Raw genomic sequence first — 27,666 nt, forward strand, 5'->3', positions numbered from 1 at the left:
CCTTTAAGATATGAAATAAACCAGAAGTAATAGAACATGCTACATCTTGAAGAAAGTTTCTCTGCCTTCATAATTGCATAAATCATGCCGTAATCATCATCTCAGGAATCTCTTGAACATTCAAGATCTCGCTAGGTTCCAGCTAGATTTGTTCAAAACGTGAAACATCCATTATACTTTATTAAGAAAAGCAAATATACAGAAAGGCATTTTACAAAAAGGTCCTTGAGCGCGCCAGCCTTCGTAGGCCAACAGTTTAATCACAGTTTAAACAATGTACAGAAAAACGACGGCTCCTTTAGACTCAAGGCTTCATATTTTACATGTCACATTGTGGCTTTTCCTTTTTAACATTTTATAGTACCGACTGTAGCCTAAAAATTCATTTCAACTCGTGTGCTGTGAGTTAAACCAAGATGCAAATTACAGATCGGAATTTAGCTGTATCCCCGCATCAAGTTGGTTGTGTCCAACATTTGTCAAGTTTTAGTCAAAACCTGTTAAGTAAACAATTTTATTCTGTTAACCTTGCCACCGGCTTGGAAACGAGGCATTACACACTAACTGCTTAATGCTTCCAATTTTTGGACAGTCAATAAACATCACTCCTAATCTTAAAAGGTATTACTAAAGTATGGACTAAAGCAGGACATCATCTTGGAAACCTATGTCGGGCTTTCTAGTTTAAACAGCATAATAAAAGAACCTTGCATAGCTGGTGCGCCTACTTAATTCCTAAGGGATCTTTTCTTGTCTTTTAAAACCTTTTGTCTTGGCAAAATAAAAAATGTATTTGAATCTTCTTTTCCGTTATGTCCTTGAAATGACAACTTGAAATTTGCCTGCAGGATAGGAAATATTGACATGTAAATAACATAGGCATGTAAAATATACTTACTTAAAAAAAGATGTATTTCACTTTATTCTAGTTTGTTAGACACAATGAGTAACTCTTTACCCTGAATTTGGGTGAACAATAATATATCAAAGTCTAATTTCCCTAAAAGTCCATTTGACAGATTTAAGTCATGCCTGTAACTGCAGCAGGTGGCACCTAGGGGTCAAATTAAGTTGGTAGCGGGTGCTGCCCCATAAACTTATAGTCTCCTTGAAGCTGCCGAAAGTGGTTGCCAATAAATAGGTACAAAGGTGGGCTGGCTGGGTGACAGCAAGGACCTTCTGAGATTCAATTAATGTCTTGATGCACTGGACAAAAAGGAGGCCACAGATGCCAGTGGCTGTTCTAAGCCTATTTTAGAGTAGACAGTAGTAGTTGCCACATGGGGACATTACATTTTAGAGGACAATCATTGTAAAATCCCACCACCCCTTACACGGAGGATTGGCTACTGCATAAAGGGAAGAGCTTGCCCTACACATGCATGGCGATTGCATGCAAAGCCCTACAATCAGGCTGCTGGCAACATAGGTTGAGATTGTAGGCGTTGAGAAAAGTGTTACAAATAAGATTAAAGGCAATACTTACAGGCAGGCATTATTACAACCTCTGCTGAGACAGTACAGCTGACCCCCATGTTTGAGAGAGCCCCTTTAATAAGTCCACAGGTGTATGCTAGGAACTGGAGGGAGATAAAAGGGACTGAATGAGCTGGCAGTGGTGAAGTCAGATCCATGTTGATCTATGCAGTTTGCAAAGTATTACCTTTGGGGCTTCTTCCAAATATTGCTTACTGCAGGAGATCTGCGTTAAAAGAAGAAACCTGTTGTCCTGTAACACATACGTGCCCTATAACAAGAAACACAATCGTGTCAGCTATACAGGATCAGGGAGTTATAGCAAAACTGTCAAAGTAATGTTAAAAAGCTGTGTGTTAGTAGATTTAACCCATTATCCACTGATGCATGCAAAGTCATATCGCCTTCTATTGAACTACAAGTATTTGAATGTGTTGCAATAGGAAATAAGTCACATTTTGTATATAACTGCCTTATAATAAAATGTTGATGATCATTAAGTTTGAAATAAGTAGGTTAATGGATGTTAAAAGAAAAACACGCTTTTGTGGACCATATTTATAGGAGAAAGGAGCAAAGGAAGACAGGTATAGAACTACCTTTTTTTTTAGTTTATTTAATACCTGATGGTTTGTTCTTAGGTTATCAATCTGCTTCTTGAAGACAATCGTCCAAAACTCCTTGCAAACAAATTTCACAACTTCAAGTTCATCTTTGAATGATGACAGGCTGTCCTTTGTTAACCTTAGGAGAGAGAGATAAAAAATAGCTAGAGAGGAAAATGACAGATGCCTGGGTATCCATGGCAACCATACTACCAAATTTCTGTTGTCACTCTAAAGGAAGAGATTCTCGAACACCCACAGTTTCATACAGAACGAAGGCTCAAGAATATGAACACAGGTTCCGCAGGCTAAAGGGGTGCATTTGTTGGTCTTTATACTAGGGCTGCAACTAACGATTATTTTAATAATCGATTAGTTGGCCGATTATTTTTTCGATTAATCGATTAATCGGATAAAAAAAAACAATATGCAAATTTTTCGTTTATTTAAAAGAATTTAATGAACTGGATGTTAAAAAACAACTTAAAATTTACATTAGCATTCTTATTTTGTTATGATGTAATAAAAAACAATATTTTCAAAGTACAAGAACCCAAACACAATATTTATGAAACAAAATAACCCCAAACATTCTGAAAAGAGGTGGACTATTACTGTTCAAGAAACTTTGCCCCAGCACTTTGCACCCAGCACTTTGCACCCAGCACTTTGCACCCAGCACTTTGCCCCCAGCACTTTGCCCCAGCCCTGGCACTTTGCATCCAGCACTTTGCACCCAGCATTCAGCACTTTGCACCAGCACTTTGCACTTTGCACCCAGCCCTGGCACTTTGCACCCAGCACTTTGTACCCAGCACTCAGCACCCAGCACTTTGCCCCAGCCCTGGCACTTTGCATCCAGCACTTTGCACCCAGCACTTTGCACCAGCACTTTGCACTTTGCACCCAGCACTTTGTACCCAGCACTCAGCACTTTGCGCCCAGCACTTTGCCCCAGCCCTGGCACTTTGCACCCAGCACTTTGCACCCAGCCCTGGCACTTTGCACCCAGCACTGGCACTTTGCACCCAGCACTTTGCACTGTGCCCCTGCACCCAGTCTCCAACTCTGCCCTGCACCCAGCCCTGCCCCCACATTCTGCCCTGCCCCCACACTCACACTCTGCCCTGCACCCACTCTGCCCTGCACCCACACTCACACCCTGCCCTGCATCCCCACCCCCACTCTGCCCTGCACCCAGTCTCCCACTCTGCTCTGCACCCACACTCACACCCTGCATCCCCACCCCCACTCTGCCCTGCACCCAGTCTCCTGCCCTGCACCCCCCACCCCCACTCTGCCCTGCACCCCCACCCCCACTCTGCCCTGCACCCCCACCCCCACTCTGCCCTGCACCCACACTCACACCCTGCCCTGCATCCCCTGAAACCCCACTCCCACCCCGCCGTGGACCCCCACCCCCGCGAATCGCTCTGTGCGAATGGAGCCACTCGCACAGAGCGAACCGCTCTGTGCGAATGGAGCCACTCGCACAGAGCGAACCGCTCTGTGCGAATGGAGCCGATCGCACAGAGCGAACCGCTCTGTGCGAATGGAGCCACTCGCACAGAGCGAACCGCTCTGTGCGAATGGAGCCACTCGCACAGAGCGAACCGCTCTGTGCGAATGGAGCCACTCGCACAGAGCGAACCGCTCTGTGCGAATGGAGCCACTCGCACAGAGCGAACCGCTCTGTGCGAGTGGCTCCATTCGCACAGAGCGATTCGCTCTGTGCGAGTGGCTCTGTGCGATCCGTGCACATAGACATGAAGAATACTTACCTCCGGAACGCGTCACATCCGTCACGTAGCTAAAAGAAGGCGGAGACTGCAGAGCGTGTAGCAGAAGCGGGGAACGCTCGCGGAGGTAAGTAAAAGGAGCCGAGTGCTCCAACAACGAATCGATCACTCGATTAATCGATAACGGAAATCGTTGGCAACGATTTCCGTTATCGATTATTATCGATTTTATCGATTCGTTGTTTCAGCTCTACTTTATACCAAACACACTACACATTATATGATACACACCTTTAGATCTGTAACCATTGGTTGGTTTAATTAACAATTAACCCGCGGCCAATATTTCTACATCAAGCAATGCACATCTACTCTATTATAAGTTGGAATAGTAGCTTGATCCTCTTCGCTTATAGACTGTATAGAGTACTTACTTTTCGATAAGCCCTTGACCCACACGAAATCCCATTCCTTCTAGGACACGTATGTGTTTTCCCTGATCCTACAGAGGATTGGAGGGAAAAAACAGATTAATATTGTAGGTTTCATACTGTATAAAAAGCCCTTTTCCCAACTCACCATACATTTCTAATACATTGTTACCGCACATATAACTATTTACATAAATATACAATGTAATGCAAAAGAGATCGTCAGTAGATTTGTAAACTAAAATGGTATAAGGGAATCATCAAGTAAACTAGGAAACCAAAGGTCTGGAAACCCAGCACCAACATAAAATGGTATTTTACCATTCAGATCATTGTGACGGGTGTACAAAAGGTAAAGGTGCACTTCAGTGTCCTAAATCATTTAGTAATTGCCACTAGTGGGGTAGAAATGAGGACTGCGGTTCTAACATCAGCAGCTTCAGTAGTTTTTTTTTTTTTTTTTACTGATTCTACAAAACTAACAAGAAAACCAATGATTGACTAATAGACCAAAGCCTTACCTCTTCGTCCTGGCCTGCGCTCTTCTGCACATGAGAAACTATCTCCATGTGTAGAAGGGCAAACAGTGTCTCGTCTGCCATGTTGGATGTAGTACCATGTACCAGCTGCCGCCTCTTTTACAGTCTTGTCATGGGTCACTATGTCACTGGTCTTCGCTATACGAGCTGGACTTTCCGAAAGGCAAGAATCTCTTCTAAATCACAATGTCTTTCTTGTTTGTTGCTTCTTGCTGTATATATGCCATTAACATTGCCCAGGGTTTACAGATACACGTATCCTACTCTTCCTCATCCACAAGCTGTCACTGCAGGGCCATTTCGTCTAATCCTATTTCCTGGTTGCCCCACTTCCGTCGCATTGATTAACGTTACAGCTACTTCCGGTTTCGCAAATTGAATTTACAGGACATATCTGCTTTTCTGGACTGTTGTATATTCAAGAAATCGCCCTTGTGGCAATATAGTTAATGGAATTTGTGTTAAACTTAGTTCATTGAGACTTAGCCCCACTTCCGGTGTCAGAAGTTCTCGAGAAAGTAATTTCCGGTCAGATGTTTGTTCCTGTTTTGTGTTCCCGCTGGTCCTGTCAGTGACTTGTAGTGAGGTAAGTGGGTGTAATAGATGGGGTTGTTGCTAAATGTACTGGCTGTCGACCTTTGCGCACAAAGAGTTAATTGCTGTTTCGGTTCCCATAATAAAATAATAAATAATTGAAAAATGACCAATTAACTATTAAGGCTGTAATCTTTTACTGAAACATTGATAGTCCTGGTTAAGCTGTGTCTAAATTATAATTAATGTTAAAAATTCAAACAATGGTGAAAATTAATCTCAAAAAGTTGTAAAAATGAATGATAATGTAATAAAACGTTCGCTCAACGAGTCTTAATGTTTAAGCGGCTCGTTCTTATTAAAAGGACAGAAAAACTTTATTACATTATATTGTGTGTATATATATATATATATAATGTTACCTTTTGAGATTTCTATTATTGTATGAATTTTGATATTAAATAGAGCCTAAGTTTTAACATTAATCATAATGGTTTTACCAGCAGTATCAGTTCCCCATAAGTGCCTGATTTTGTGCCAATGACAAATAAAAGGCAAACTTTATGTCATGAGTTCTTTTAGACTCGAGTCTCCGTGTATGTGTGTGTTTTTTATATAACAATTTCTTTGTTTTCTGCCCATATGAGGAAAAACAGATGTCTTCTCAAGGTTACCAAACTGTAGTCAAAGGCGAAGCATCTGAGACGGATGATGAGGAAGAGATTTATGTGACGTCCATCCCGTCTGGGTCATTTTCTAGTGCTTGTGGTGTGAAAGTGCAGGGAGAAGCTTCCGAGAGCGATGATGAAGTGGATGGTGGTGAGGTACAGAAGATTGCGTCCAGCGTGTTGGAAAAGAACCTGACTCCATTGGTAGTCATCAGGAATGAAGGAGAGCATTCTCCGGTTGGAATAGAAGAGAAACCCCTTGTCAACATACAGCACCATGGTCGTTATAGCACATTACTGCAGCAAAAACTTCTAGAGAGTAATTCTCGTCTGTACCATGATGTTAACAACAGCATCAGACATGTCTATCAAACAACCACTAACGAGATTCGGACGTTGACTAGTCAGTTAAGCAACTCCCAGAATGGCATCATAAACACTTCCCATAGCATCAGACTGGCCCTTGAGGATTTAAAAGGAGTCTCTGAAAAGATTGACATAATCACCAGCTGCAATTTGCTCCCCGATATCCGTATTTAAGTTCCAAGTTTGGCAAAGGCACCACATGTTGGAGAATAAACATTGTTCTTAGTTTAAAAAAAAAATACTGTGTATTATGTGTTAGGTGTCTTGGCCGTATTCATTAATAAAGCCATTCTGTGGTTGTTCTCTCCTTTATCCCTTTCAATTCATTTTACAGAAACAAGAAAATAATTATTTTCATTGCACGTCAAGGTGCTTCCATGCACCAGTGAGTGAGTAGAGCTTGCGTCTGTCCAATGATTGCATGCCTTCTTGTAATCTACAGAGTAAAGATTCTTACTTTACTCAGAGGGTGATAGATAAGTGAAACAGCCGGCCTGTGTTGGTGTTAGAGATTAATACAGTGAGGGAATTTATACATACACCTGATAGGTACATGGCTCCTGAATCTAAGACAAGATCAAGGGCTGACCGATGTCTGAAATAATCCTTGCGACTTAAGTATGATGAGTCTTAACATCAGGAAGAATGGGCAGACAGCACGGGTGGAAAGGTTATTATCTGTCATCAACGTCTACATTTCTGTTCTTTATCTGTATGTAAAATGAACTTTTCCCCAGACATGAGGATACGTGGCTTTACATCGTGAGCACCACAGATGGAAATGCGACTGGTAAAAGTGAGAAATTCACATTACCCTCTGTCAGTGGTGGATCCATAAGGTATCATGTACAGTATCAGGGCGGAATGTTTGGTGGCCTAAGTTTATTATGGCTTGTATATACAATGAACATCTTTCATTTACCACATTTTCATCGATCAAGAGCTGGTGAGCAAAGTACACATCTCTAGGCAGTGGGTGGTCTCATTGTCTATCTATCCATCTATCCATCTATCTATCTAAGCTCTGTCATACCCTGATTCATTTGTTAGCACTGCTGTAAGTAGTGTGTTTGTTAAATCGGCAACACCCTCCAATTACTGTATCACATGACTGCCTGCAATGGGGGCCTACAGATCTTCAGATAAAGGAAGTTTATAGGAACTAAATTAAATAAAAACCACTTTTGTCAAACTACATAACTATATACAACACTTTATTCAATGCTCAAAGAAAAATATTCTTCCATGGGAAACTATGATTTTAATTGGCTGCACATAATTGATCTCCATGACATTATTCAAGTTCTTGGTGGGTTTTTTGCTACATGTAGAAACCCTTTGAATTATTACACTGAATTGCTTGGTTAAGACAATCTAAACATTATTTAAGTACTTGTCTATGTGTTTGAAATCTTTGTACCGTAACATGTATTTTTTTCGATTGTGTTTTTTTTATAATGTTCAAATCCTATCAAAGAAGGAGCCTTTAGAGTCTTACATAGCCAAAGTAAAGTCAAGATTTTTTTCTATGACAGGTCAATGAGCAAGATGAGATAACTAGAAATGATATAAAAAGTGTTGGGTCCACTTATACACAAGCCATGAAGCATTTTATTACATCTCAACTGATGAGAGAGGACAAAAATCATTATAAAAAAAAACATATACATACATTAATATAATAGTTACATTGTGGCATTATGTTTGTGTTGTGAACTAAAGTACGGTAATTTCCAGGTCATGTAACCTTGTGTACATCCACAGAAGCTTTATATGAAGAAGATAGATATAGTCAAGGACATGGCTGAGGTCCCACAAGTCACTGAACACAAACACTTTATTGAAGGTCCTCTTTTGAAATATAAAGTGAAAGTCTGCTCTGTTTCAGGATGTTCTCTTTGGACCCCGCTCCTAGTTTGGGAGCTTCCGGCTTGCTATATGCTGGTGCGGTGGTAGGGGCTACTACGGGAGGAGGTAGGACGCCTAGAAAGTAAACACTAAAAAGTGTCCAGTCTCCCAAGCCCATGCCCAAGACCTCCTTTATCTCATTGTTATCACTGTAGACAAGGGCTCTCCCATTCAGATTGTGTGATTTTATCTTCTGCAGATACTCTTCAAGGTTCTCCTCTTTGAAACCAAGTTTTTTCATCTGCAAGAGAAGATATGACAATTCAGTATACATACCAGAACAACAAAACACTATAATAGACAGGTTGTCTCTGTGCTACTAAAAGCCCTTGTAATGTTCTGCCAACTACCAGCACACCAAGGATGTCAACTAAGCATCATGGGATATTTTCTCAACAGATGAAGAGCCACCCATTGGTTACTGCTGGTGTGTATGAGGACAGTAGGATGTGTATGTAGTAAAGTATTTGCAGAGCCAAACGTGAGTGAAAAGAACCGCAGCGTATTGGAGCAGAACCCCCCCCCCCAATTAACTGATGTATAAATTTGTTGCTTTTTTAGAGAAATAAAAAATAGAGAAAAAATTGAAGGAGGCATGATTACCTCTTTGCAGACCTCGTCTATGTTCATGTTAAGCAAGGAAAGCATTGTCAGTCTGTTGGTCTTCTTGGCCTCCCATAGGTTATTACTGCCTCGCAAAAGCTCCAGCTGTCTTTTTATTGAATAGTCCAAATTAACTGTATATGGTAGAAAGAAGTTGACATCTTGCACCGTGAAGTTATCTTGAAGCAGTTGGTGGAAGATCTCTGGGTCTCCATCTAGCTCCAGGAGGTGCTTCAGGTTTGCCTTGATAGCATCTAACTCTTCTAAGGACTTCTCAAAGACATCCCACAATGAAACATTGGAGTATGAGCGAGACTGGCATTTCAAACCTTCAAGGCTCCTTCTCTGTTGTTCATCTTCTATACATTGCAGAACCCAACTGAGTCGGCAGGGCCACTGGGTGACCAGAATTACCCACTTCGTCACCTTCTGTGGATTTATCTTGTTTCTTGGAACGCTCCTTACCATCAGCCTGATAGTAATGATGATGGTATTCACAGCCCTCCGAATATGGATAACATTATCTGTGATATATTCCTTCATGGTGTCATCAAATAGATATGTGAAGGCTTCTTCAATCAAAGCTTTGGTCTTGGGACCTTTCTCTGACAGCGAGCTGTTGGACTGATTTAGATCCTCGGAGCTAATAATCCTCAAGGGAACATCATTCATCCGACATTCATTTTTACCAAGTTGCCGGTGCCGTAGCAAGAGCTGTTCTGTGTCATTCTGTGTCTCTTCAACTTGTAATGCCATGTCTCCATCGTCCATTTCACCGGCTAGCTCCTCCTTGCCCTCTAGAATGTATCTCAATATGAATATTTTGGTGTGACAGTCCATTTTAGGGATGGAAAAGGGCAGGGTAATAATGCGATTTAGGAACTGATAACCATTATTAGCCATGCCTTTCAGCTGCTGTGAGCTCTCCACGCAGTCTACAATGATGCTGGGGTCCACAGCTAGGATAGAGATAAATGGAGCTTTGGGGTCAGATAGGAGAATGTTCATAGCATTTAAGACGCCTATCACTTTGTCTGGCATGCATTTATCGAGGTTAGTGATCTCCAGGACCACTCTGATCTTTTGTCTTTGGAATACCTCCATTAGTTGGATGTAACGTGTGATCACCTTAACCTCCCTCTTGACATCGCTCATGAAACCCAGTTGAGAGCTCATGTCTGTTCTATTCATCTTTTGTTCCACTTTGCCTTTTTGGGTGATAATTGCATTTTTTAGCAACAAAATACCCACTCTAATTGCCCCGGCTGCCGAAACTCCGACCACGGTTGCTCCGACACCTTCGGCTACTGATAAGAGGTCACCAGAAATGTTTCCAACTGGAAAACCGAAAATCAGAATCAAGGCACCGACACCGATTCCCAATATAATCACCAATAATGTAGCCAACCACAAAGGGATACATAAAAATTTTTTGCTGATCCATTCCTGCTGGAGGGGCGCATCAATAATTTTGGTTTTCCGACCTACCACTCGGTAGAGGCTGATGGGTACGAGTCCAAAGCAACCCTCTATACCGTCACACAGGGTAGTGACCAGTCCTGCCCAGAGTTGGTCACTACCTGCGAATTCCCATGCGCTGAACCTGATGAAGACATAACGTATGTTTTTCCGCTGCTTGTGTTTTTCTGTGATGACCGGGTGGTGGAAAACCATAAGGAAGAGGAGCGTGAAAAGGTCCTTCCCGGTGGTCTTTCTTGTTCTCTGTCCATTTCTCTGCACTTCGCTCTGCTCCTTCTTCCATGTTTCTGCACACAGGTATGCTGTAATAAAACAAAGCAAAGGCTTGTGAAGAATTGTCCTTCACCTTTCCTTTGGGTTATTTTCTGATCTTGCAAGGAAAAATAAATATATATTTTTTAATTAGAAGTGGGACGACCAGTTGCATGGCCCAAGCCTAACCTAACTCGCCTGCAGCATAAGGAATATTTTTGCAGTTCCCTTGCTTATTCGCACCTTAAAACAACGTTATATCAGTCGAAAGCATAACACATGACTTTGGAAGAAATGATTTAGTACTTTTAATTCAGGGGCAAGTGAGAAATATATTTCAGTGGGACTGTTGCTTTAAATATTTTGCAATTAAGGATTCTTGGTTACTCACCTTCCACCTTGTTGAGCAGAATGTCTTTCCGTCTCCCCCATGGCGCATAAAATCCAACCGTCACCGGGCATGAAACGTAGTAGAGCGCTTTGGCCAGTGAGAAGCAGTACACATCATCCTTCGTCTCGAAATCTGTAGGAGGTAAAGAAGCTACAATATCCGGGAATACGCGAAAGGCATGTTTAGAGTGAAAGGTGTGACCTTCTTATAGGCTATACTCGTGTAATACATGGACATGGTAGGGTTTGTTGCCATAGCAGCAGAAAAAGCTTCTTTCAAGGGATCGAGCTAGTTTTTGTTTTATTTATTTTTTTTGTATCTTTTTTCTCTCCATGTTATATTTCTGGCTTACAATGCTTCTGTTTATTCCAAATTCTAGTAAAAAGACCCATGTGTAGCTTTTTGGGGTGAAACAGGCACTTGTGTTTGTTTTAATAGCTATTTTAATAGCGCTACAGAATCAGGGGGTGCTATTAGAATAAATGTATTGTAACATAATCTTTATTACATATAGCTTTTAATGCTTAAGGAAAAGATATTCGATACTCGTTTCGGATCATGGAATTGTTATGTTCAGTTTTGGTGTCCTTAATGAATACATAGTGCCTTCCCAGCAGAAGTCGTGGTCTGTATCTGCCCTGTGGAAGGGAGAACCAGCTTGGGCTTGTATGGATACTGGGAGGAATGTCTCCAGATGCCGCACTTTCTGTTGTATATTCTATCCAAGGCATTAGGAGGAGGAATTAGTTATTGACTCACAGTTTGTCTTTCCAGATCCCAGCAAACCTCGTTGCAGTTCATGCAGCGGTTACAGGGAGGACAAAATGTTCATCACCCAATTCTTTGCACCAAAATCACACGGAGAACTCTTAGAATTGGACTCTGATTTTCATGGGGTTTACACTTGGAATGTCCGGGTTAATGGGCAGATTTTCTCACAGTCTGCAGCTGACTCCTTCTTATTCCACTTGGTTGCCACCAATAGCAAATCGCTACAATATCTGTGATGGACGTTTGGTGATACCTCCCAAGTGTCTTTTTGGCACTGCCCCTTGTAGATGTCCCACTGTCATGCCTTTTCAGGCAGTGGAGATCAAAGGGCAATTGAGAAGGTCCTCTCATCTCCCCTGGCTGGCCTAGGGTCAATGCTCCATTGCAGCTCTTAAGTGGCCACCTCGAGAAGCTCTGAAGCTGACAACTGCAAGGTGGCTCTTCAGGCATGGTGGGAAGGTGGTGGGAAGGTGGTCCCAACCAGGGGTCCAACCACATGGCTTCTTGATCTGACCGGGTCCACCCTTGCCTCTAGCCACACAACCCAACACAGGTGTCCTGACTTGGACATCTGAATTAATTTTTCAGCTACTGTATTTACAAGAGTTAGATTCACCAAATACACAAAAACATTGTATCGTATAAAAACTGTAATTGTTTTGAAGTAATTGAGTAAAAGAAACCATATTTTAGTGACATCGCTAATAAAAAAAGTCTTATTCCTGTTTAGTATTTGCTAGGGCCTGTACAACATTCTGAGCCAATCAGAAGAAGAGAGGGCAGACGGATAGGACAAATGTTACAAAGTGGAGGAAATAAGAAAAGGTGGGAGTGCAGTTCCCAGAGAGATAAGATAACATTCCTGCCCTGTACCCTGCAGTCATAAAGCTCTATCAGAGGGATCAGGGTGGGGACTTGGTAAATGTGCTTGGAAGGGTCGAAAGCAGCGCTTACCTGGACACACCATGTCACCATCAGGCCACCAGCAGCGATCCTGTTACCTGAGGAGACAATTACATATAATGTCCTTCTTGATATCACCACTGGGTCATTTAAAGGCAATGCCTAGAGGCACCAAATATTTTCCCTCCTCCTTTTCTCCTCCCATTCATTCATTCATATACCTCTGCTGCTACCCTTCCATCTGTTGTGGGAACACCAAGCCTGAATGGTCTAAACCAACTTTTTATTTCTGTGCAATTCTTCCGCTACGTTTGGTGGTCTCTTACCTGTTGGGTTGTAGTTTACATAAAGGCATCTATGAGAAGGGAGTCTCACTGGAGGAAGGATGTATTGGTGAAGGGAAGTCTCGCTCGCTGGAATTGTTTATCTCACTCACAAATAGATGCAAAATTCCACTCCTGAAAGTGCTTGGCAGACAAATTCTAAAGGCTACTTCTGCATAACACGTCATTACAAAAATATAAAACAAACAACAAAAACCTTTTCTGCAAGACGTGATTTGTGACCTTCCCAAAATCATATGTTTTACAGTTCTATTCATTAAACAAACATGCGCGATTTCCTACATATAAAAATAATGCCATATATACATTTTATGTCTATACATTCATAATGATTTTATTTGCGATGACAAATTTTAATAGATTAAGTCTCGCTATGGATTTTATTACCATGTAATCCCCGGGCTTTCCCATCCTTCAAATAATAGAATTTGTTTATGGGGTGTTATTATTATTAAATGGATTAGCACGCACCCACCAAATGGACATTCATGCTGGCCGATGGCGGCTTTGATGGATAGGTATGTCATTTGGAGGCTTACTCCATGGGAGGTGAGATTTGACTCATGGCCGCATGTAGACATTTCTCATGGTCAGTTTTACTCATTAAAGGCAACAACAACTCTCCAAGAAATATATTGATCAAAATCAACCTTCAGGAACGTACACCTGCTCATGTACAGCCATTAGGGTAACCAAGTGACACTCAAGTATAGCTATTTCAATTGGGTCAATTGATGGTGTCCTCTATAAGAAAGTACATTATATGCATCTGTGGTCAAGCAGTGATATCTAGCCCAATGTAATCTAAGAAAATCTTCATTTTAATGTCTAGATTGGGTTCCCTGTTGTGGGCAGATACCTAGGGGCACTTTTGTCATATGGATAACATCTGCCCAGGTACTGCCTCTTAAAGCCCCCTTGAGTCTCAGTGTCAGAATCCATTTCTCATAGTTGATATGGACCAAAATGTGTTAAATCTAGGAGTCTGGGGGTCTTTAGTTGAAGTTTATACGTTCATTGGGCCAACATGGAAGATGCACAATTGCATGCGTTTTCAGGATCTCAGAGCTCTCTTGTTCCATCTGAATCAACCTCAACAAAAGAGTCCATTTTTTTCTTGGACTAATAGGCTGTATCCATTATAAAAATAATAGTAGAAGACATAGAGACATACAACAGCCACATTCACGTGTAGAGAGTCTCTTTAATCACACATTGAAGCACAGTCTCATTCATTTCAGGGCATATCATTCATTGGAGGAGTCATTCATCAGAGAGAATTTCCATTTATTGGAAGGAGGTCTTCATCTAGCAGACATCTCATCAATGGTCTCACTCCTTGTAATTCTCCGTTACAATTCATGTCCTCAGACAATGTTCCAGCTTAAATTCCCGATTGGTCACTGACGTCCAGATTGGTGGCAGAAGAAGACTCTATTGTCCTTCAACTGCAAACCTTGGCTGGTTGTCCCCAAACAGAAGTCGGGGTGATCCTGCGGAAAATCAGCCCTAACCAGCATGCGTACGAAGTTCTTCACCAAGCCGTAATACCCCACATACATTCGCTCCTCATATTTAATTCAAATGTATAGAAGCCTGCATATAAACAGATTCTAAAAACACTAATATTCAGGAAACATATATACATTCCTAAAGCTATACATTTGTGTACTCACCGGTTCCTATTAGTCCCACAGAAACAGGAGTTGCTTCTCCACCCGTTTGCTAATGGGCTTATGATAGAAAGGATAAGGGACGCACAGAACAACGTTAAGTCAATATGGGCCCGGCCTGGACTTTAACCTTGCAGACAAATAGTGTAATTAGGGGGCAAGTGATGGCTGAGTAATAGCCCAAGGCACTATGTGCACGCATGTATGTATGTATGTATGTATGTATGTATGGACGTGTATAGGTATGTATCTCGACATCCTGTTCTCCGGATCTGCGTGATTATTCCTACCCTTTAACTTATCTTTGCCCTATTGTTAACTTTCTGATTGGTGTTGATTTGTCCAGACGCCCTTTGTGAAAAAAATCAACTGGAACTGCGCATGCCAAAGACAACAAGAGAGGTTGTAATAATAAATTAATTTCTTTTTTTTACGTGAAACTCCCATTACTCTCAACCACTTTAAAAGGAGGAATAAGCAAGCTGACACTCCAGCTGTTGAACTACCACCCCCTCCGTGATGCTCTGCTAGGTGAACCTGATGGGTGTCTGATGATCATAGGGACAGGGTGACTACAAGAGCTGAAATGAGGGCCAGGGACGGACTGGCGCTTTAAGGCCAGCGGCTCAGTGATGCGTTAAGTGCGTTCGACAGATAGATATACTTTTTTTATAGTATTTGTGGCATTGTTAGCCCGCGGCCCACAGGGAATTTGCCCAATGTGCCAAATGGCCAGTCCAGGTCTGCAGAGGGTGCGTAGAATAATATAACCTCGTTATATTCTAGCATCATGTGACCGCTTCTGTGTACGGGACGAGCGGGGGAATGAGGCATGACGACAGAGGGTGTCTGGCCAGAGAGCGGCCAACTTGGAAGAGTTAAAAAAGGAAAAAGTAAGAACTCTGCTGCAGGAAGAGCTTGGCTGGCCCTGTAGAATGTATAGATAAATCAGTGAGATAAGTCAGTCTCCTTATATAGTGATTTATACATTATACAGGGCCATATCAACTCTTCTTGCTGAAAAAAAAACAACTTGTGTGTTGGCCCTCTATAATAAATACTGACAACGCTCCATTTAGTGAATAAACCCCATTGTCTAGCTGGGTCTGGTCTAGATGTTAACCCCTTCTTTTCTTTTGATCTTTACATTTGCATGAAATACTGTTAAGACAATCATTGGAATATTCTGAGTGTCTGTTAAACACAGTTTAGGCATCAGAATCCCGTAGTTGCATTTTAATTTAAATTTTGGGCTATTTTCAGGTGTTTTTTGTCTATTGTTACATTCACAACTGAAAATCACCTTTAATAAAGGACCTTTTTCATTCAGTTAGGGTTTCAGTTTAGTTTTATTTCTTATCGCAAACAAACATGGACTTTGTTTAAGAATTATAAGATATACTGTATCGGTTTTAGTGACCTAATGTTTATTCACGGAAAGATAAATGTTACATTGAAGTACAAAGGGAAATCATGCTTCGTATTAAGGGGTTTATAAATCCAGGGAGTTACAGGTAAAATGACGATGAAATGACTGATGAAGACTTTTGCCCAACTGGACCTCTAGGACCATCTCCTAAGAGTAACAATTTGGGGGGATTTAGGTATTTAGATATCCAAGTTAAACATTGGTCATGGGGGGTCATTCATCTCCAAATCCTGAGCCCTCGTGGGATTGGATATTCAGTATGTTCTAAATCCGACTTCCATCCATTTGGTCTTTTCAGTTCTTAACTCAGGGGGGCTTCACACAGCAGGGGTCTTTACCTTTTTATTATTATTTTTATTTCATTTAAACCCCTCTTTTATCTTCAGACCTGGAGGCGGCCATTGCTGTCAGTCATGTGACATTTCGGGTGACTTTCCCTGCTGAAACACCACACTGACCTGATGCTTTATGGCAACGCTAATGAGGTCTATTCCACCATAGACTTTCATTGGTCAGTGTCTGGCTGTGTGATTAAGACTGAGTCATTCTATTGCTTTCCACATGCCATATGATAAGGGGAACACTTATTTTCAATCTAATATTAGTAATAAAAACATAAAAGCTCATATCAAACTTGTGTTATCCTCTTACTGTAATAGTGCCACGGAATCTGCTGGAGATGTCAGAGATGTTGAGGGTGTAATTATGTCCTATTCACTTATATCCGAGAAACATTTATTTATTGTTCAAAATATTACATTATATGAAGTGTACGTAGCACGGAATACACTATAAATTTAAACAGCCCCATGTAAAACACAAGGTCCGGCCGCTTTGAGGGCCGTGGAAAGACCCCTGCAGGGCTTCCTGACTTTGTATTTGGCTCGGTGCGTAGAACAAACATTTGGGAGGTAAATCGTACGCAGTTATACAGTTTTGTCCCAGTAGGGAGTTCGGGGGTCAGGAAATCTCGCCCAACGCACCATTACGAACAGCTTTGTGTAGCCTCAGCTTTGCTTCGGTAAATGATTTACCCAGAATCATCAAACTGTAAGTATTTTTATGGTCACGTATGTGTTTTATTAAGTAAATACCTGCAATCCCTTAAAAGATAGCTAAAACATAGTGTAGTAGTTATGTGAAAGGAAATGCATAGAACAGCCTTTCAGCAGAGGTGGTAGATGAAATTTAAATGTGTTCCACCTGCTCATATTCATAATATTTTCAGTGGCACATGATGCAAAAAGACGCTGATTGATCAACGCCATAAAAACCGAAAATGTTTCTTCAAATATCAGTGTTGGTTACTGTGATCTTTAATCAAAAAGAACCAGAGAGCAGAATTAATGCTATATCTAAGTGGAACAGCACCTTTAAACCTGCATGGGACAGTCTATTTAATAATAGACTTTATGCATATGCTCCAACATTTCGGGTGTCCAAAGTGGGACATCTTTATTGGCGGGGGCCAAAGCGGGGCCCTTGCAGGAATACACCTGTTCAGCCATTTCTCTGTGTATTAAACCAGAACGTCGCTAGAAGACGTGGTGGACGTGGTATTGTGGCTCTGCTACAAAATATCACAAGGTGGCCACGTGGGAGCTCGGAATGAGGTCTGTGCTGAAAAAGAACAAACTTCGGTCAATTTGTTAGCTCTTTGGGCCAGCCAGGGGAGATCAGAGGATCTCTGCAACCCACCCATGATCCTCATTGCTCACGAAAGCAGTGGGCCAGCTCAATGGGACAGTCCCCGAAAATAGGGACAGTCCCATTTAACACTGGACACTTGGGAGTTATGTCTATGTTTCAGTTCATGGATTCAAGTGACCAAGTGGACGCATCAAGCAAGACGTCATGTGAAAAAGAGAAGGAACAGATTTCTTGTAGAGACCTCTGAATCTGGATGACCAGATATGGCAGAACCAGTCAGAAAGTTAGCACAGGCCAAATAAAGCTCCGTCCTGTCTCGCCGAGCGAGTGGAAAGCTCCGCGGATGGGTTTTAAAGAATGCTACATAGACCGGCTCATCCTAAGCATTGAAGGTCTATGGGAATTCCATTTGTTAACAGTAACAACCGGTGTTTGAATAATAGTGAACTTCACCCAAAGATCACGTGGCTGCCTACATCTAGAACCCCCAGGTCGTCAAATAATGTTTATTGGAACACGATTTTCTTCAATTCTGCACTTCACCTTTACTGTATAAAACGAATCTTTAGATATATAACTACTATATTAAATGCTGAAAGAAAATACAATTCTAAGACTTGTTGAAGCTAGCAATGTAAAGACAGCTAATTCCAAGTATGGCCAGAAGGTGGCAGTATGTCAGTATGTCCTTGTAACAATCAGCATTTCAGCACCAGTAAGGGGCCAAAAGCTGTCTCTATTTAACCTGTACATTTACAAAGATGTGGGATGGGGACAGATCGCTCTTAAATTAAGTGATTTACGGAATCTTTTTCCTTAAACAACTTGCGCTCGTAAGTATTGTGTCCGCATACGATCATACTTTTCATAATTGGTTGGAGACAGAGCTTCTCTAAACCTTTTCAACTAATGCCGCTAAAAGCCTAATGGCATCCAACCCTGCTTCCGGACGGTCTTCACAGTTACTTAACATAGAGAAGCGATGAAGTCTGATTCCCTTTTCTGCAGTTCAGTCTGCTATGGCAGTTGGGGAAAGCGGCTCCTTTTAGTCATTAAGGGGATGGATGATGAACAGTTGAGAAGCAGCCGTTCCATCACCATTATTTTTTTTTTATTAATAAAAAGGTCATCCCTTAAAAATTATTAGCTTGTGCCAAGAGAAAGAGATAAAGGGCTTGATTTCATGAGCCATCTAAAAACGATACTAATGAAAGAGAAAAAAAAAAAAAACATATTTATGTCGGTCGCCTTCCTTAAGATGCCAGGGACATCACATCATCCCCAGCCAGGCCCTGATTACATACACTACGCTAATCTATATCACAGCGCAATGCTGGCACATATTAAAAATTGTCTGACAAAGGGTTAATGAGTCTGTGTAAAAGACTAGTCTTTTTAGATTCCTCTGCGCATGTGCAGTGTTTTTGTTTTTTTACCTTGTAATGAGGCATCAAAGAACTCTTGACTATTCTACAAAGTTTGAGATCTACTTTCTGGGGAAAAAATACTAAAGTATCAAGTTAAAACATGCTAAAACTGTTAAAAATGCTCAGATGATCCCCATGTAGCCTTTTTTTAGTATTTGCCAAATGCTAACCAGAGTTTAGACAGTCGCCGAAGCGCTAACCATCCATTTCTTTCCTCCTTTGACAACGAAGGTCTAGATAGAGCATGGATTTAAGCCATATTAGTTCAGGGAGCTAATTAAATAATTCCCTCTAAAGTATTATTTTTGCAGGTTTCAAAGCAGATATTAAAATCCCCCGGGGGTGAGGCAACAGGGAATCATCAGGCTTTTCAATAACAATAACTTCCTCATCTTTCCATAAGCACAAAGTCAAACATGTCTGCCATGGTATCTACGCAAAACCCACTAAATCCAATCCATCCCAGAAACGCGCCCGATTATATACTTTCGTAATGCGGAAGGACAGTTTAAATGGGCTAAATTAATTAAGGCTCCAACTGTCAACAGTTTGTGTTTTTGTTCTCAAGGTGTGGCTATTGTGAAAGCTCATCAGCATTGCACATCAAGACGTGGGTTCCGTGTGAGCCAACACGCAAGGATGACAGACTCTGCGCATGGTTTCTGCGGTGTGTTTATTCAGCTCTCCATGTGGCACACATAAAACATGAAACATGAGGGCAACTTCATCAAGCTTATCAGCCAATGCAGCCTTGATAACACCCAGAAGACATGCCAGGGTTAAACCCCTGACAAGGTAGACTTTAATGATGCCACTAAACCGATCCCTTAGATGCTGCGGCCAACTGCAGTTGCCATGACCCATGGACACCCCATTGGCGCCTACAACTAGTCTAACAAATAAGCTCACCTAGCTGCCTATACACAAAATTATATCTGCCGAGCCCGCCAGGTACCCACACTTAGTATTTATCCCTCCAACAAGATATTTCATAAGAAATGAATTAAAACATTATAAAATTGGTAAAAAATAAATTAAAAACCTAGCTATTGAGAGTTTAGGGCAAATGTCTGATATTAATATCGTTTGCACGAATGGTCAACAGAAATATACGTATCAACGGGTGAGCCATGTAAAGTTGTTCACGGAGCTTACTCTTAAGGAGTATATATTTAAAGAAGCAAACAGGCCGAGAACGATTTACAAGATACGCTGAGAAACCATAACTTTTATTAATGGTTTTAAATACATCAGAAGCTGCGCACCTTTGCAGTAAGATCTGCATTTACTGGTGAAAACAGAGCATTACTCTGATATTAATGCATAGTTCACTAAGGCCCACAAATTCAAACAAAAAAAAGTCATGATTAATATATAACATACATACCGCATTGCCTGTACTGCCCAATTATCGGTTACGTTTGGGGGGAAACGTTCATTAGTCTTATAATTGATGATTTTATGAAAAAGTAGGTCTTTCGTTCAAGGCTTATGTACTGCAAAATCCACTGCAAGACCCAGAGATTCTCCTGGGTAATAATTATATTATAGTATTTTATTTCAAAGACGATTAAGAGGGATGGACAATCTGGCTGAGCACTATGGGAGTCATGTCCCATGCCAGATGCCCCATCCCATAAAGGTGGAGTGTACACGAAGTAGTACGTGGATGACCACCGATGCTAGATAAGTGCAACTAACCTTCAGAATTCTGGTTATTTTGCATAAACAGAGCGTGTAAAACATCATCGCTCAATGCTTTCAACAGATAAACAGCTGATGTGAAATCATATTTACTTATGACCAAATTATGGATACTGCTGTCTTATGGATACTGTAAGCAAGTGAAACATGAATGATCTCTCCCCCTACACACGGATCTACCATTATCACTGTACTAATATGCAGGAGCGTATGAAACATGGCTGGCTGGGGAGAGAAAGCTCAGATATTAAAGACACGGAAGTTATGGGAGGCACTGATACGGTCGATGCAGCGCGGGAACATCACATCTCATCCTCCAAGCCGTAATCTTCCTCCGGGTAGTCTCCGACCGACACGTGCTGCGGTTTGACAAACGCACCGTATTTTGGCAAACATGTGAAGTAGGATTTCCCCTCAACACTGGAAAGAGAAAAGAAACATACAGCATGATCGTAGTGGGTTGTGAGGTTACCAGTTATCCCTGAGTTATTCAGCACAACCAACGATTATAATTATATATATATATATATAGCTAATATAACAAACACTTACATTAATTAAAAGGTCAACTTTATGTCAACAATCGGGTTCATAAACCTGGCTTTTTTGTAATAAAATGTATAAGTCCCAGAAGGTTAAACTCACCTTCCATCATTTTTTCCAAGAGGTTCATCATATTTTACACCAACCCAGTATCCTGGTTTAAAGTCGGCTAAACCTAAATGGGGGGAGAAAAAAATGATACACACATATACTGTACAATATAAAATATGTACTTCATGATCACCTGGGACGATATTCCAGGTAAAAGAAAACCCAGAAACTCCTATTCAAGCTCACATATACACATACGTGTGTGTGTATATATATATATATATATATATATATATATATATATATATATATATATATATATATATATATATATATATATATATATATATATATATATAAACACACATACATACACATTATATATATATATATATAGCTTTGATGGCTATTTGTAGATTTGTAGATTATCTTGTTATGTCACTTCCTCGTCTACACATCTACACAACATAGGTTACTGGATAGGGATATAAAACGTGTTTCCAGTAACATATTGAAAGTACTGAAGATCTATTCATACACAGAAACTTACCCACATACATGACAGTCCCCCTTTTAGTCGGCTGGCCGGGCACCCGCACCTCGCACCGCGCTCCTGACGTAACGGATTCGGCTGCCACCCTCTCTTCCTCCAGCTTGCGTTCGTTTTCTGCTTTGGCCTGAGCTGCCTCTTCTGCGTTGAACTTCCCCAGCTTGTTCTTCTTTAGAAAGGAGCGTACGGAGTCTGCGGGCGATAGAGGGAAAGAAGACATTTAGGTCTAACTCAAACGATACGGCTCAAAAATGGCTGCATGAATGGAGATTTCAGGCGGGCGATAGCGTAGCACGCAATTCCTAACTTGCCATCTTAACAATAAAGGATGCAAGGGCAATACATTTAACAAAAATTAGATTTTTTAGGTTTATGATGTCTAACAAAGGCAACCGTGTGGGGTAAGCTCAGCTGATGTAGGTTATATATTTTAGTCTTCTGAAAGTTGCTCTGCGCAGCATAGGACACTATGGCATTTTTATTCTATAAGGCAAGTTAATGTCAGAGCTGCAAACAAGGAAGAATAGTTTAAGTGAATTATTATATGCACCTATTAAAAACAATTGTGAGCCCGTACATGTACGGGCTTTGTCATGAAGGGGTTAATTCTGTAGAGCCGTTTACTTAATACGAACATGAAATTAGAACCAATGTACTCTTAGACTCTATCCCTACAAATATTTCCCACATCATGTGGTAGTCATAGACGACTAATTTAAAAGCAGAGACGAGGCACTTTCTTCATCCAGTCCCTACTGAACTCTAGATAGATGCAGGGAGTCTCTTTGCGGCTGCCCTGGTAATCGTGAAATATAATGGATTGCCGGGTCGGATGTTCAATGATGGCAGCGGAGGGTGGGATGGTACTAAGGGATGCACCTGTTCTTTTCTCATAGGCTTCCTTTGAAATCTCAAATTTTTCCACCCTGGAGAGGTCCTCGAACTCCCCAATCCTCGCGCCACTCTTATCTATCACCTGCAGATAAACATTAATGGTCGTTTGTAAGTTCACCGGTATATCGTACAGAGCTGCAGAGTTTGGGAGTAAAAAGACAGATCATAAAGACAGATTTATAATATACGGAAAGAACACAGAGAAGGAGGTGATGCGGCAGAACTGGGGTGCTTTAGTGAAAAGCACAGTACAGACGAACACAACTGCGAAATGCTTTTCTTTTGCAGTTGATGTTAGTTGTCGGATGGGATTACACGACTTTGATTCCATCGGTTGGAGCCCAGGGTGCAGAGGTGCCAGGTAAATAGATTATATAAACAGGCCATATAGCGGGAGGTAAACTCACAGATGGTTATAGGTGAAAGCATTAAAAAAAAATATTTTTTACATTAATTTTAAGGACGGTGACGTTCCCGAGGCCTATTTCACATCTATAGGAAATCTACGAACGAAGCACAGATAGAGGTCACAGAGGGCGTCCTAATTCTTAGTGAAATTGGGATTTGGTGGGGTTTTTGTTCGTGTTTTGGCTGGGTTCCACAATCTGCAGTATGTAACATTGGAGATAAATGACCAACATTAGACTTATTACTAAAAATAGATGTATGATTTTAGGATGGTCAGTAGCCGGCATGTGGTAAGGATACTGTAAGTATACGGTAAGGATTTCAGTTCTTGTAGGGCTCATAGTTAATTTAACGATTATATTAATTTTCCAACCTACTGAGCCATGGAGGGGAAATCCCCCCCAAAAAAATTAGTCCTCTATCTGATCTTAACTTCAAGTAGCAACTGGATCTCCTGAAACTATAACGGTTAGTAGCAGCAAAAAAAGTGTAAAGTAGGAAAGTTACAAACATGAAATGGGGGGGGGTTAGCAACCAATTATACAAAGGTTTGCGGGGGGGCAACCTATTTAAGTGGTAGGTATTGCCGATGAGTGCACCACACATGACTGTCCCAGCAGGATTAATGGAGACAAATACGTATAGGCTTTGCGGGGGGGGGGAAGCTTTAGGCTACATGTGCTATCAGCCCTTCTACAAAGCTACGCTTGAGGCTATTTTACAAGAGGAACATTGAAACATATTTCTGTGGTTTGATGAGCACACGTTGTGCCAAAACTTCTAATGAATGAAATCATATGTAATGTATCCTGGGCTTATTCTGAATCCGAACTATAGAGTGGGATGTTTTGGTGAATACGAGAGAATGTGGATATTTTTGTATCAAGTAAAAAAGCAATTTCCTCTATGTGATTATTTACATTGTTGCATAAAATGGAACTGGAGTGACAAAACACAATGTTGATATTATTTATTAGAAGCAGCATTTGCAGCTCCCAATGCCCTTGAGTGAAAAATAAATGCCCCCAAGAATCAAAAACTGGTTACACTGGGAGTAATAATTGCAAGCACATATTGTGGTTATTAATCTGGCTCTTATAGGGCCAAGAATAAGAAGTCGGTCTCTTCCTCCCTGCTTTACCATTTGCAGATTTTCGCCCTTATTTCGGGTCCTGCCCCAAAATCTAAATGAGGTTTCTGTCTGGATATTGGCTAGTGCCAATTACTTACACTTATACTTGGCATGACTGAGCCAAATCAGGCTAACCTGACTAAAATAACCCCCTTCATTGGGTAGAGTTTACTGGGGTTAAGGGCTTTGGTATAATTTGCTCTCTCTCACGGTTATCTAAAGAAAATCCATATGAAAAATATGCAACAATGCAGAAAATCAGACGGGTGACAAACACTTTTTTTTACACAAATGTACAAGATGATGTAAGAACAAAGGATGGAAAATCGGCACAATAAGGGCGCTTAAAAGACTTTAACAGTAATTGGAAAACATAAGAGATGATGGATCAGTTGGGGTTTACTAACGTGGATCCTGCAGCCGTCGTCCACAGGGTAGGACCCAAGCAATGCATCATCCTGGTCCAGGTTCTGAAGGAATGTATTGTCTGCACTGTACAGCTGGAGGTCCATACATGACGCCGGGGACCCCACCACTAGCTCCAGCTTACACTGCAACGGAAAAGGAAATTATTACTACTACTTATTGTTTTATATAGCGCCATCAAATTCCATAGCGCTGCATAGTCAATAAGTCATTTAGAAAAAAATGCTGAAATGTGCAAAAATATACAGTCTTTAAAGGTGAATACCGAAGGAAAAGAATAGTTTTCTCCTTGAGTGTAACCCCAGCGTAACCACAACCTGGTTTTCTCTTGTTTTGTCCCAATAAACCCCCTTTATCTGCAGAACTGGAGGCCGCCATTGTTGTCAGTCATGTGATATTTTGGGTGACTTTCTTTGATCATACACCACGCCGAGCTGCCGCTTTATGGCGATGCCAATGAAGTCCGTCTCTGTAGACTTTCGTTACTCACAGCAGGGCTTTTGTTTTCTGCTATTACGCTACAGCAGCAGAGACCAGGGGTGGTGGCAAGGTTTGCTTTTTTTTTGTGGTCTCAACATTTTGTCCTATCCCAAAAGAACCAGTACAGGGAGGTACGTACCAGCCTGTCCAGCCTGTGTAGGGGAGGGGGATACGTCAGCTACAAGAACAGGTAAAACCACCCTAACTAGACCGTGTTACAAATGAAATGGTTGCATAGTGGTTACAAAATAGCAGAGCTTATGTAATACAGCCAGATATCACGCGACAATCTTTATATTGCGTTTGGAAGGCAGTGAGCCTGGGGATGGTCTCATGAGATTATACTGGCATGGTTACATTCGGCCAATAGGAAAAACATTAGATGCGTGTTGGGACAGAAATTAATTGGTTCCAACGGTCAGGTTGATTTATTTCCATAGATTGGTTTCACGGTTAGAGTAAACACGTTCTCATACGGTGTCACCGAGCTCCACAGGTCTGCACGTCTAGTTATCCATAAAATGTCATTAAGTTCATCACAACCAAAATACAGAGGGGCTTAGAAACGGACTTACTGGGTCAATGAAAGTGCAAAACCAAGAACACTTTTAAATTAGTGGCTGAGCCGGGCGGTTGCACAGCGGCTGTTTCCCCCTCAACACGAGGAAAGGGCCACAAATTCTAAACAAGAGTAGGAGGTTTGGCTCCGGCTATCACTTGAGGCAACACCGGGCTGTCCGGGTTTAATATGATTATATTATATAGGGTTGGGCGGTTAGGGTTATTAATACACTGCAAAGTGGCACTCCCTGGAACGATGGTGTTTTATTAAACTAAAAATTATTGACAGGTTTGCTTTCATGGGTATGTGGTCGACCAATTTGGTTTGGATCTAGGAGCCAGCTTTTTTTTTTCTTCCTTAATCATGTTTTTGTTTTCCAGGCCGTACACTAACATACATGTACATTCTCTAACACCATACAGTAACGGGCACACGCCAACATCTTATGTTCACAAACACACACTACATTATACGCTCATGTACCCACTTGCTAATACACACTAACACTATATACTGACACTCATGATAATGCCATACTGTAACATAAACACCATCACACACGCCAGCACCGCACTCTGAATCTGACACAATACAATACATACATGGCACTGCACACACACACACACACACTGATACTACAGTATACACTCACAGACTGACTCCATCACTACACATAGACACACAAACACGTTGACTCTGACACTACAGTACACATACACCAAGTCTAGCACTATATCTATACACACAGACTGACACTGAATACATAATCACATACACTAACCCCCCCCCCCCACACACACACACACACCTCGTTACATGCTGGGAGCAGAACCCAGCAGATCCCTGCTTGAATACGGGTGAGAATTCAGTAAATCTCCATGTCCTGACAAGTCATTCTTTTAATACGAACAGTTATTTGGATTATGTGGATGTTGCCCTCACGGAGTCACTGAAATGGAATCATTGCAAGTAACTATAAGGGGATTAATTGTAAGCTTGTGAGGATGGTCGTCTTTACCTAGGCTTTTTGTTACCGGTACATACAGCATGTTTGATTAGTCTTAGTTGGTCGGTTCTAGTTCTGTCAGACCCTTGGAATGTATGGACTGTAAGAAGCGATACAATGTATAATGTAGATAATATCAGTAAATGTCACAGGCAATTTAGTTATGTCAAGTTACATGGCTGGATGAGCATTGAGGGAGTTGTAGTCCACACTAGCTGGGGTGCCACGGTGTGTATTACTATAAAAAGCCACCACCCCTTCACCGCACCCCCTTAAATACTCCAATCCCGCCCCTCCCTACCCTTTCTATATAGTCCATTCACACCCCAGAGCTCTGCCCCAGCCACCCCTTCCCACTGTCACATTAACCCGTTATTGCCAGAGTGAGGGTAATTACTACACACAGTACTATGACACTGGTTAATCCTCCCCGGGACCTCCAACTCTCCCGTGGCGCATTAAATAATATTTTCCACAAAAAAAATGAAGGCCTCGGTCACTCCTTGTCACACGGGCCCCAGAGGCCTCCACCTTTATAGCTCCCAACCTTTAGCTCGGCCAGAGTGAGGCCCCGGTCCAACCTCTTTTCGGCAGTGAAGGTGTTAAGGCTACTGCTAATCCGGACAGATACGACCGGGGCCGACATGATGGTAACGGAGCTCATGTTGGCTGCTGTTACGACTCCAAAATCCCGGTATGAAGAGAGGAGAATGCGTCAGCCA

The 27,666-nt window shown here is 41.5% G+C and overlaps 4 protein-coding genes across 4 annotated transcripts; 1 reads left to right on the plus strand and 3 right to left on the minus strand.

Moving 5' to 3' along the window:
• Positions 1 to 745: 745 nt before the first annotated feature.
• TRAPPC6A (trafficking protein particle complex subunit 6A) lies at positions 746 to 5,104 on the minus strand. The gene is made up of 6 exons (XM_053474214.1): positions 4,773 to 5,104; positions 4,255 to 4,322; positions 2,100 to 2,220; positions 1,664 to 1,747; positions 1,487 to 1,580; positions 746 to 842 (listed from the first exon to the last, which is right to left on the minus strand). The coding sequence occupies exons 1-6, from the start codon at positions 4,851 to 4,853 to the stop codon at positions 811 to 813; spliced, it is 480 nt and encodes a 159-aa protein (XP_053330189.1). The 5' UTR covers positions 4,854 to 5,104; the 3' UTR covers positions 746 to 810.
• A 253-nt stretch (positions 5,105 to 5,357) lies between these two features.
• BLOC1S3 (biogenesis of lysosomal organelles complex 1 subunit 3) lies at positions 5,358 to 6,670 on the plus strand. Its single transcript, XM_053474213.1, has 2 exons — positions 5,358 to 5,376; positions 5,972 to 6,670. The coding sequence occupies exon 2, from the start codon at positions 5,981 to 5,983 to the stop codon at positions 6,530 to 6,532; it is 552 nt and encodes a 183-aa protein (XP_053330188.1). The 5' UTR covers positions 5,358 to 5,376; positions 5,972 to 5,980; the 3' UTR covers positions 6,533 to 6,670.
• Positions 6,671 to 7,225: 555 nt separating this feature from the next.
• Positions 7,226 to 14,735, minus strand: LOC128503998 (NTPase KAP family P-loop domain-containing protein 1-like). Its single transcript, XM_053474203.1, has 5 exons — positions 14,686 to 14,735; positions 12,717 to 12,763; positions 10,992 to 11,123; positions 8,870 to 10,650; positions 7,226 to 8,507 (listed from the first exon to the last, which is right to left on the minus strand). Exons 2-5 carry the CDS (start codon positions 12,727 to 12,729, stop codon positions 8,196 to 8,198), a joined length of 2,238 nt encoding a protein of 745 aa, XP_053330178.1. The 5' UTR covers positions 12,730 to 12,763; positions 14,686 to 14,735; the 3' UTR covers positions 7,226 to 8,195.
• Positions 14,736 to 20,396: 5,661 nt separating this feature from the next.
• On the minus strand, positions 20,397 to 27,663 carry TBCB (tubulin folding cofactor B). Its single transcript, XM_053474212.1, has 6 exons — positions 27,492 to 27,663; positions 24,878 to 25,021; positions 22,916 to 23,012; positions 22,037 to 22,228; positions 21,538 to 21,610; positions 20,397 to 21,312 (listed from the first exon to the last, which is right to left on the minus strand). Exons 1-6 carry the CDS (start codon positions 27,606 to 27,608, stop codon positions 21,195 to 21,197), a joined length of 741 nt encoding a protein of 246 aa, XP_053330187.1. The 5' UTR covers positions 27,609 to 27,663; the 3' UTR covers positions 20,397 to 21,194.
• Positions 27,664 to 27,666: the final 3 nt, after the last annotated feature.

This window comes from Spea bombifrons, chromosome 8 (genome assembly GCF_027358695.1).
Source record: "Spea bombifrons isolate aSpeBom1 chromosome 8, aSpeBom1.2.pri, whole genome shotgun sequence".
Lineage (NCBI taxonomy): Eukaryota > Metazoa > Chordata > Amphibia > Anura > Pelobatidae > Spea > Spea bombifrons.

Bases quoted from the DNA above. Each gene is read 5' to 3' on its own strand.
- TRAPPC6A (XM_053474214.1), bottom strand. From the start codon at position 4,853: ATGGCAGACGAGACACTGTTTGCCCTTCTACACATGGAGATAGTTTCT. The intron at 1,581-1,663 runs GTAATACTTTGC...ATCTCCCTCCAG, and splicing joins ATTTGGAAGAAGCCCCAAAG to TTCCTAGCATACACCTGTGG. The intron at 843-1,486 runs GTAAGTATTGCC...CCTATCCTGCAG, and splicing joins GGTTGTAATAATGCCTGCCT to GCAAATTTCAAGTTGTCATT.
- BLOC1S3 (XM_053474213.1), top strand. From the start codon at position 5,981: ATGTCTTCTCAAGGTTACCAAACTGTAGTCAAAGGCGAAGCATCTGAG.
- LOC128503998 (XM_053474203.1), bottom strand. The intron at 10,651-10,991 runs GTGAGTAACCAA...GTTTTATTACAG, and splicing joins TCTGCTCAACAAGGTGGAAG to CATACCTGTGTGCAGAAACA. The intron at 8,508-8,869 runs GTAATCATGCCT...CTTCTCTTGCAG, and splicing joins TAGACGAGGTCTGCAAAGAG to ATGAAAAAACTTGGTTTCAA.
- TBCB (XM_053474212.1), bottom strand. From the start codon at position 27,608: ATGAGCTCCGTTACCATCATGTCGGCCCCGGTCGTATCTGTCCGGATT. The intron at 22,229-22,915 runs GTGCATCCCTTA...TATCGCCCGCAG, and splicing joins AGCCTATGAGAAAAGAACAG to ACTCCGTACGCTCCTTTCTA. The intron at 21,611-22,036 runs GTAAGTTTCTGT...CCCCCCATTTAG, and splicing joins GGGGACTGTCATGTATGTGG to GTTTAGCCGACTTTAAACCA.